The sequence below is a fragment of the Pseudorasbora parva genome, chromosome 9 (genome assembly GCF_024679245.1).
Source record: "Pseudorasbora parva isolate DD20220531a chromosome 9, ASM2467924v1, whole genome shotgun sequence".
Lineage (NCBI taxonomy): Eukaryota > Metazoa > Chordata > Actinopteri > Cypriniformes > Gobionidae > Pseudorasbora > Pseudorasbora parva.
Genome location: NC_090180.1, coordinates 25,142,526 through 25,153,591, shown reverse-complemented (window position 1 = coordinate 25,153,591; position 11,066 = coordinate 25,142,526). Strand labels below are relative to the sequence as shown.

Sequence of the window (11,066 nt, the reverse complement as noted above, 5' to 3'; positions counted from 1 at the left end):
AGCTATCAAGCATTTTATGCTACTTGATTTTTATTTGAGAGTGGTCAGATTTAAAGTCCTTCAGTTCTTTAATTTCACTGTGTGTGTGTGTGTGTGTGTGTGTGTGTGTGTGTGTGTGTGTGTGTGTGTGTGTGTTTCAAACAGAGTGTCTGTCTCAGAGGTTGAATGAAAGAGGCCACACCTCAGAAGAAATAAAAAAGCGCCTGCCATGTGTACGTAAATACCTGGCGGAGAAAATAAGTGACATAAACCGTACAAAAACTGTCAATGGTAAGTACATACCATTTCTGAATGCAATACCAATGTTCTCTAATAATATCTTTTTTTTTTCATTTATATGTTTATCATCACATTGGGTATGTTTTGAGCAGCTTTTTTTTATCAGTTCCTATACTTCTTGAGTGCTCATATAGTGTTATAAAATGGATAGTTCCAGTCCTTGATTATGATTGCTGTTTTTTTTTCTTAAATTGGACTTTTTTTTTCTCTCTGTCTTCAAACTAAGCACTGTCTCTCTCCCTCGCACATATTAATCTAAATCAACTCGCATAAGATAGATGCTAAAAGTTCAAAAGACAGAATCCATCAAATGTTTCAAGTGGCGCATCAGAGAGAACTCAATTCACTGAATGCTTGGAAGATGACAATAAACATCAGTTAGCAGTTAGAGTTTTCTCAAAATAAAATCACATGGCATGATCTTGAAAGTCATCAGTTTTTTACTGTATGTGTTTAAGTTTGGATGTGCCATTTCTTGGGATTTTGCGGGTGCTGGCTAGCAGGTTAAAATATATACCTGGCGGAGAAGGTTAAATAACAGATGATTGTCATGCTATGACCATGAAATGATTAATGAACAAAAGCTCACAGCTGTCAAGATCTTGAATCTGCTCAAAGTACTCAAAGTGTTTAATGAATTTAGGCATGATTGTTTTCATCAACAACTAAGTTCTTACAACTTCTTTGAGATTCCCATATATAAATATATAATGTATGGATAATCTCATGTACTGATGATGTGGTTAAAGAGGTCCATTGTCCTAATGCATTCTCCTTCTTTTTGCAGGTCTAAATCAGCCTCAGTGAACAAGAATGTCATGTACATAAATAAATAAAAACGTCATGTTCATTTTTTGTGTCAGATGTTTATTTCCAGCTGGGTTGAGTAAAAAAGTTATGTATAATTTTGATTTCAGGTGCATGTTCTTCATTCTTTGAAAAACACAACCTTAGCTGTTAGCTATTGAAAAGTTTGTGTGCAGTTTATATCAATTAAAATTATATATTTTAGTTTTTTTAAGCAACAAGGGCAAAACCAGTGTATAATTTTAGTAATAATTTAAATTATTTAAACAGCTACCAGTCAAACATACAAATCAGAACAAGTACAAACTGCAATGGAAAACATTAAATATGCAAATAAAGACCAACACAAATTTGTAGTGGAACCATCAGAACCAGTACAAACTGCAATGGAAACCATTAAATATGCAAATAAAGACCAACACAAATTTGTAATGGAACCATCAGAACCAGTACAAACTGCAATGGAAACCATTAAATATGCATATAAAGACCAACACAAATTTGTAATGGAACCATCAGAACCAGTAGAAACTCCAATGGAAACCATTAAATATGCATATAAAGACCAACACAAATTTGTAATGGAACCATCAGAACCAGTACAAACTGCAATGGAAACCATTAAATATGCATATAAAGACCAACACAAATTTGTAATGGAACCATCAGAACCAGTAGAAACTCCAATGGAAACCATTAAATATGCATATAAAGACCAACACAAATTTGTAATGGAACCATCAGAACCAGTAGAAACTCCAATGGAAACCATTAAATATGCATATAAAGACCAACACAAATTTGTAATGGAACCATCAGAACCAGTAGAAACTCCAATGGAAACCATTAAATATGCATATAAAGACCAACACAAATTTGTAATGGAACCATCAGAACCAGTAGAAACTCCAATGGAAACCATTAAATATGCATATAAAGACCAACACAAATTTGTAATGGAAACCTATACAAACCATTAAATCCTAATGGAATATGCCCAAAACACACTACGTGATGGAAACCTTTTTTAATGGTTAAAAGCTGATGGTTTGTAATGGTTTTTTAGTGGAAACCAGTAGGATTTTTGTAATGGTTTCTATTGTTTTTTTCAGCAGGGGTCACGTCAGCTTTGACAGCATTGGCTGTCGTGTGTCTTGTTACCAATTCCATCATTACGTCAGCTTTGATTGTAAAATACCATTGGCTCTTGTGTGTCATGTGACCGTCCTGCTAAAGAGTCAGGCGTATTATTTCAATTATAAATATGAGAAATATGCGTTCATAAAGGGATCATCATTTCAATGATTAAAACATTAAGATCAACTCTGTTCTTCACATAAAGATATCGTATGACTTCCGAAAACTTTGAATACAACATGAGCCACAATGATCACAATGCAGCCCTGAATGTAAGCAGAGACCATGATAGACAAGCACAAGACCGATGTGAAGACCTTGTTGAGTAGACAGCCCTCTGTACAGACCCTCAGCCATAGATACAAGACCCAGACAAGTCTTCTGCACATGACCAGCTTCACCTCCTCTCCACATGCCTGAATCCTGATCTTCAAGCAGGAGTTGGATTAAATAATCTGAATATCATCAAACCACAATCAAATTTATGATGCAGCCTGGAATCATAAATCACATCATGTTCGTTCGTTTGACCAAAGGACAACAGATCCCCTGACTGAGTCTGGTTTCCACCTGATGGAGTTTGGATTCATTGCCACAGTCACCTCTTGCTTAGTTGGAGACATTTAATATTCAGCTTAATATTTACTTAATTAATAATCAATGTTATTGATTTGACTGCACTGACACTATTGGATGAAACCTGAACAATGGCACATTTTGCCTTTGACCAGAACTGTTGTATAAAGAGGTGGTGAAGACTTTGTGGAAGTGGTTTTTTTAATTAGTTTTGCAGTCAATATCACACAACAATTTTTACCCCATTACTCACATTGTTTATATATTTTAGGACTGCATTTTTAGACCAAAGTTACAACAAATGTAAACTTACATCAAATTCAAAACCTATTGGATTACTTACAACATAACTCTCTAATTAAATACCATATGCATATTTAAAACATTTTATTTATGGATAGTGGCATTTTCAAACTTTACAACAACTGGGCAACTGTTTTCAATTAATTTACACACCAGTCATTGTAAAATAAACAAAATGAACTTAATGGTTTAAATGAAGTTAAGCCCAGCTGCCTTTTTCAAGTCTTGCTGTTGTGTTATAGTCATTGTCTGCTTTAGAGTTTTATACTGGTCCCAAAGATGGCATATCAGACTATACAGTAGAGAAGACATTGTTTACTAGATCAAAAATAGCTGATATATCTGAAACAATAACTGAAATTCCATGTGCAAAAATAAGCATATGAATACATTAAATTAAATGCATACAATTAGAAAAATTACACTTTAAAACATTCCTTAAAGACATCAAAAAGACATTCAGTGTATCCAAAACAGTATTCAAGTGTATAGGGTATTTGGGCAAGTACCTTTACATACATCAGAAGCCAGCAATAGAGTGATTGTAAAGTAATTTTTTTCAGCCAGATGTTTTCTTAATATGGCGTGGTCCCAAAATAATGGATGCTATACAAATAATTATTGAAAATAATTAAAAAGCATGTATCAATAGTTCACTTATTCACCCAAAGGTCCTATTTAAAAACATAACAGATTGAGTATTTGCAACAAAACAAAGTAATCACTCAGTTAAGCTAATATATAGTCCAAAATCACTTATTAAACTGGTAACTTTGTTAAGGGCTCAATGCTTCCCATTGGGAAAACAAAATAATCATTAACATAGCTGCAACTTCTAAAGTTGACAAACGGCATTTATGAAGTGATTATCTTTAATACAAAGGCTGAATATACTAAAAGGATTAAGGCAGAACCAAAATAATGCCCAAATGTTACAAAGCACACAATGGTGAACGTGTTAAAATACTGGCATCAAAAAACTAAAAACTAAACAAACAAACAAAAAAAACAACAACCCAAAATTCACTTTGGAAACTATTCTCTGAATGAGGATGAATTTAATGTAGTTTCAATTTATAGATATTTAAACATATGGCACAATCCCTGAACAAAAACCTTCACTTAACCTCCCAAAGCTAAACCAAAATATTTCAACTTGACCACTTAACATTCCCAAATAAAAAGCAATGCGCATTTGGTAGATTTCAGGAAAAAAAATCAGATAAAAGTCAAACAAAATCACATAAAAAGGAGTTCATGGTTTACTGGAGCAGAGGATAAGCCTTCATCACTATGTTTGGTTAAGAATAAACCTGCAGGAAAAAAAAATGTGTTGGGGTAATTCATACAAGTGCTGAAGGTCTCTTGAGCACAGCACTGTATTTCATAGGAGCTCTATCTGCCTTTAGCTGAACATTCAACAAGGTGAAAATGGAGATCTCCTGCAGAAGAAGAAAAAACACCATTATATACTGCAAAAAAAAATAATAATAAAATAACCAATATCTGCGATAGCTAGGATGTTCCAAAATGTAGCTTAGGTGTTTATATGCAGTTTCTATGATGTTTAAAGTGCTTTTAACTCAGGGCCAACCTAGACTTTGTTGGTGCCCTTGGAGAAATTATTGATTCAATTATTGAGTCACATCAATAATATTGTTGGAGACCCAGTATGTCTAATCTTGTGGGTATTTCTTGAGCTGTGACAGAACAGAGTACTGGCAGCTCTCGCAGGCCCTGTTTAAATCTTGTATTAAGATGCATTTTATTTGAATTTACATTTTATTTTACATTTTATTTTGGTTTACAAGTGGATGGCAAATTTCATCCATGCTAGATATTCCATGGTCAACTGTAAGTGGTATTATTGAAAAGTGGAAGCATTTAGAAATGGCAGCAACTCATCCGCGAAGTGGAACACAGCGTAAAGTCACAGAGTGGGCTCACTGAGTGCTGAGGAGATAAAAGTCACCAAAATTGTACTGATTTCAAAGACGAAGACATCCAAACTTACACTGTTTTCAAGCCATCGTTGAAAAGCCACACTGATATTTACTTGCTTTTGATTTCTTTGTTTATCCAAAGACTGTTTGTGCATTGTCTTTTCTTGTACTGTTTTCCTTTTTTTTTTTGCATTGTTTGCCTTTGCTGACTGCAAAACCCGGCACTGTGAATTTTGAATGCTCTTTCTTTGCCATTATTTTGCCTAGGTTTCATGCCTCTTGAACTGCTAAAATCAAACGGGTGCGTGCACATGGGCAGATCCTGTAAGTGAAAGCTGAGAGTGTAACAGTCGCCAAAGCCAATCACTTGTTTCGGCCCGAACGAAAATAATGAGCAGTGTTTTTTGCAGATTAAAAAGTCTAGAGTCACTAGAGTCACATACTCTCCTTTTCAGAGTACTTACATTTTAATTATGTATTGACATATAAAGAAAGTTTAAACAAATTTGGACATGTGTTTTAGATCATTCCTACCTACCCTACCTTCATGGGAAAAATAAGTTGATTTTAAATTTCATGGCATCTCAAAAAAGTTGTGACAAAGCCATCTTTACCACTGTGTGGCATCCCCCCTTCTTTTTATAACAGTCTGCAAATGTATGGGGAATGAGGAGACAAGTTGCTAAAGTTTAGGAATAGGAATGTTGTGCCATTCTTGTTGTCCCATACAGGCTTCTAGTTGCTCAACTGTCTTTATTCCTCTCTATGAATGCACCAAATGTTTTCTATGGGTGAAAGATCTGGACTGCAGGCTGGCCATTTCAGTACCCGTACCCATGTTGTGATTTCCATTACAGTAGCATCATGTGATGTATGTGATGCAGTGCCATCTAAGGGCCCGAAGATCACAGTCATCCAGTATGGTTTTCTGGCCTTGACCCTTACGCCCTTAAGATTGTTCCAGATTCTCTGAATCTTTGGATAATATTATGCACTGTAGATGATGATAACTTCAAACTCTTTGGAATTGCTCCCTGAGAAACTCCTTTCTGATACTGCACTATTTTTAGCCGCAGCATTCAGGGAATTGGTGATCCTCTGCCCATCTTGACTTCTGAGAGACACTGCCACTCTGAGAGGCTCTTTTTTTCGCAATCATGTTGCCAATTGACCTGATAAGTCTAATATATATATATATATATATATATATATATATATATATATATATATATATATATATATATATATATATATAAATACATACACACACACACACACACACACACACACACACACACACACACACACACACACACACACACACACACACACACACACACACACACACACACACACACACACACACACACACACACACACACACACACACACACACACACACAGGTCTTTCTAAAAAAATAGCATAAGTGATAAAAGTGTATTTTCCATAATGTGATGATTAAAATTAAACTTTCATATATATTTTAGATTAATTGCACACCAACTGAAATATTTCAGGTCTTTTATTGTTTTAATATTTGATGATTTTGACATAGAGCTCATGAAAACCCCAAATTCTCAAAAAATTAGCATATCATGAAAAGGTTCTCTAAACGAGCGATTAACCTAATCATCTGAATCAACTAATTAACTCTAAACACCTGCATAGGATTCCTGAGGCTTTTAAAAACTCCCAGCCTGGTTCATTACTCAAAACCGCAATCATGGGTAAGACTGGTGACCCGAACCTGTCCAGAAGGCCATCATTGACACCCTCAAGCAAGAGGGTAAAGCCGGGTGCACACTGTGCGATTTTGGCCACGATTTGGCCGTCTGAGACAAATTTAGGAAATCCTAAAAGATTCCTCAGATCCTAGGCTAAAATCTGACGTCTTTGGTCGTTAGTTTGACATGTTCACCGGCAGCCGATTAATGAGCTCTGCGATCAAATTTTACCTCAGACGAAATTCTGGCAGTGTCAGAAGATTTGGCACAGAATCCTGCAGTGTGACTTCTCCTACGACGACAGTCAAATATCTCGTTTTTTTCAAGACAAACTATGGCCAAAACGAGAGCTAGAAATGTATTTGTAGCCAGCATTTCTGTCCCGCGTGTAATGCAGCTCACTGTCACTGAACGCGTCATTCATTGATGATATAAAACTCCGGGTGAGATTTCTTGCGCGCGTCCGTTTTTAGCGCGCCTTCACTATCGTGCAGTCTGACATTAATGTCAACTGAGATCTTAGAGTGTGACACGGGGATCATGTTCGTTCAGTCTGACAAGGGACATTCGCAAAGGATTTTGAAAAATCGCACAGTGTGCAGGACCCATTAGACACAGAAAGAAATTTCTGAACGAATAGGCTGTTCCCACAGTGCTGTATCAAGGCACCTCAGTGGGAAGTCTGTGGGAAGAAAAAAGTGTGGCAAAAACACTGCACAACAAGAAAAGGTGACCGGACCCTGAGGAAGATTGGGGGGGGGGGGGAACCTGCGGAAGCAGTGGACTGAGTCTGGAGTCTGGGGTCCCATGTAGAGTCCCATTGGTCCACTGTGTTTTATCAAGGGCAGGGTCAATGCAGCTAGCTATCAGGAGATTTTGGAGCACTTCATGCTTCCATCTGCTGAAAAGCTTTATGGAGATGAAGATTTCGTTTTTCAGCACGACCTCGCACCTGCTCACAGTGCCAAAACCAATGGAAAATGGTTTACTGACCATGGTATTACTGTGCTCAATTGGCCTGCCAACTCTCCTGACCTGAACCCCATAGAGAATCTGTGGGATATTGTGAAGAGAAAGTTGAGAGACGCAAGACCCAACACTCTGGATGAGCTTAAGGCCGCTATCGAAGCATCCTGGGCCTCCATAGCACCTCAGCAGTGCCACAGGCTGATTGCCTCCATGCCACGCCGCATTGGAGCAGTCATTTCTGCAAAAGGATTCCCGACCAAGTATTGAGTGCATAACTGAACATAATTATTTGAAGCTTGCCTTTTTTTGTATTAAAAACACTTGTCTTTTATTGGTCGGATGAAATATGCTACTTTTTTGAGATAGGAATTTTAGGTTTTCATGAGCTGTATGCCAAAATCATCAATATTAAAACAATAAAAGACCTGAAATATTTCAGTTGTTGTGCAATGAATCTAAAATATATGGAAGTCTAATTTTTATCATTACATTATGGAAAATAATGAACTTTTATCACATATGCTAATTTTTTTTAGAAGGACCTATATACACATTTAACTTTTCCGGCCTCTTATTGTTTCTTGTCCCAGCTTTTGGAATTGTAGCTCTCATGAAATCCAAAATGAGCCAATATTTGACATGCCATTTCAAATTGTCTCACTTTCAACATTTAATATGTTATCTATATGCTATTGTGAATAAAATATAAGTTTATGAGATTTATAAATTATAGCATTTCTTTTTTATTTACAATTTGTACCTTTTTTGGAATCGGGTTTGTATATGCAGTTGTACTGTAAACATGAAAAGAAATTTTAAACTTTGTGCTTGTAACTGCACTCATTATAAACCCACCAATGTAACAGATACGTATTGAGAAAATGAAGTATGAAAGCTACATGAGGTACAGCACCTGTTGTATGGACTCCTTGCTTGGGTTGCCTGTTTCCCAAAAAAGCGTCATCTCTGGTCTCTTTCCCACTTTACGGAAGCTGACCGCCTTAAGTCCCACTAAAGACTTTAAGAGAAAGAAAGCATGTTATGTATCATTTAATGCATTATTAAAAAGCAATGAAGGCTTTTTCTGTTGTCACCATGTTGTGTGTGATGTTTATAGCTCAGCTTACCGCATTTCATTCAATGGATTTAAAGAATGAATGAATGAATGAGTGAATCATTTATATAGTGCTTTCATATGTACTACTGTACACCCAAAGCGCTTTACACTCATGTCAGGGATCTCTCCTCAACCACCACCAGTGTCCAGCATTCAATTGGATGATGTGACGGCAGCCACATTACAATGGTGCCAGTGCGCTCACCACACACCAGCGATAGGTGGAGAGGAGAGAGGGTGATTTAGCCAATTCAGTGGATGGGGATTATTAGGAGGCCATGATTGGTAAGGGCCAATCAAGGGAATTTGGTCAGGACACTGGGGTTACACCCCTACTATTTTACGAGAAGTGCCATGGGAATTTTAATGACCACAGAGAGTCAGGACCTCGGTTTAACGTCTCTCCCGAAGGACGGTGCTCTTTGACAGTACAGTGTCCCCATCACTATAGTGGGGTGTTAGGACCCACACAGACCACAAGGTGAGCGCCCCCTGCTTGCCTCACTAACAGTAATTACCAGCAGCAACCTAGTTTTCACAGTTGGTCTCCCATCCAGGTATTGACCAGGCTCAGCCCTGCTCAGCTTCAGTGGGAAACCAGTCATGGGCTACAGGGTGATATGGCTGCTGGTTGTGTGTAAAGGGGTATTCACAGTTGGCAAAATGGGCTTTTATTTAAACTTGGCTGCTTATGTGGCAAAAAAATAGAACAAATCTGTACTACCAGACACAAAGAAAACAGATAAGTGCTGTCGTCTTCCCCTTTTCCAAATAGATAGGAAAACTTGGCGCCCAAGGCCACTCTCGGTCTGCCCCTTCTTTAATAGACTTTGATCACAGTCAAATACTGCCTTGCTTAAGTAGGACATATTTCTTAGCTTATTTTTAGTCAGTACAATAGTTTTAATATTTTTCCCAGTAGGGCTGGGTGATATATAGAATATTAACGATAATATTGCAATAATTTTGACGACGATTTTTTAAAATTTGAAAATATTGTGAATAACGAATATTTTAAATTCAAGCATACTTTCCCAAAGAACGTTACTGATAACGCAGTTAGTGCAGAGATCTCCTTCCACCGTTCACTAAACACGGAAGCAAAAGAGTTAAATATATACGCAGAGCGCATGACAAAGAAAGAAACAGAAACGTGCACATGAGAGAAATAATAGTGGGACGTGCTCAAGCCGGACTCTGACCTGAAGTAAGACTTCAGGTGAAGTTCATTTATTTCTTGACTTGCTAATGTTAAAGGGTTACTTCAGCGATTAGCATATGGCTTTGTATCAGTAGAAACCCTGGAGAATATTCAAATTATTGTGCTTTCCCCTCTCATATCTCCCTGAGACGAGAGATTTATGCATTTTATTTCTGGAAAAATTCCTCCTATGATGCAAAATGACGATTTTTGCATCATAGGAGGAATGTTTGCCCAGAGGCTAAAGACTACAGCCAGCAGAGGGAGCCATTTCCGCATGTTTTGAATCCGGCATTGGGGGATGGGAGATTACACTCAGCTTGCAGGGAGAGCTCAGCTTGCAGACAGGATCATTTAAACGGAGCTATGGTGAGCAATGTAAGTCTTTTAACTTCTCAAATTCATTTCTATGAAAGTTAAGCTTGCAAAGGCATGAACTGAAACGTGCCAGACTGAACTCGCGTTGTGAATGTATGCCGCGAATGTAGTCGCGATTACCTCAGCTCTCATCACTCCTGCAGTTAGTGCTCAGTGCTGTGATACTCGCGCGGTGACTCACTCATTATATTGAACAGACACGTTCAGTTTTTAATTGTAGTGTCTCTAACTCAGTCACAGTAATGAAGTTGTTGGCGTTGGGAATGGCCTCACAGGGCAGCGAAGCATTCTGGGAATTGTAGTCTTTCATCCCCATGGGACAAAAATACATTTTCTGTCTTTTCTCAGTCTAGAAGACACCAAATTCAAAAATAATTTCACATTTCTACTGCATTGATGACCCAGTTTAAATACAGATTCATCTTCCCAGCGCTGAAGTACCCCTTTAAACAGTCCTAATGTAGCTGATACATAAAGCACTTTTTTGTTATATTGTTTGTAATTTGTGTTTTTTGTGTTTCGCTTATTTAAAAAAACAAAAACAAAGATAAAAATAAAGCTGCAAAGCAATTACAGGGCCAATGTCACGGTTCATGGATTCCCTGTCTCACTCTTGGGTGCGTGTTGAATG

The 11,066-nt window shown here is 37.4% G+C and overlaps 1 protein-coding gene across 1 annotated transcript in view; it reads right to left on the bottom strand.

Annotated features, from left to right (window-relative positions):
- Positions 1-3,171: 3,171 nt before the first annotated feature.
- Positions 3,172-11,066, bottom strand: part of dis3l2 (DIS3 like 3'-5' exoribonuclease 2) — a 208,504-nt gene continuing 200,609 nt past the window's right edge. Inside the window, exons 20-21 of the mRNA XM_067454397.1 lie at positions 8,653-8,757; positions 3,172-4,544 (exon numbers count right to left, since the gene is read on the bottom strand). Coding sequence (XP_067310498.1) covers positions 4,446-4,544; positions 8,653-8,757 — 204 coding nt within the window. The 3' untranslated portion in view covers positions 3,172-4,445. The remainder of the gene's footprint in view (positions 4,545-8,652; positions 8,758-11,066) is intronic.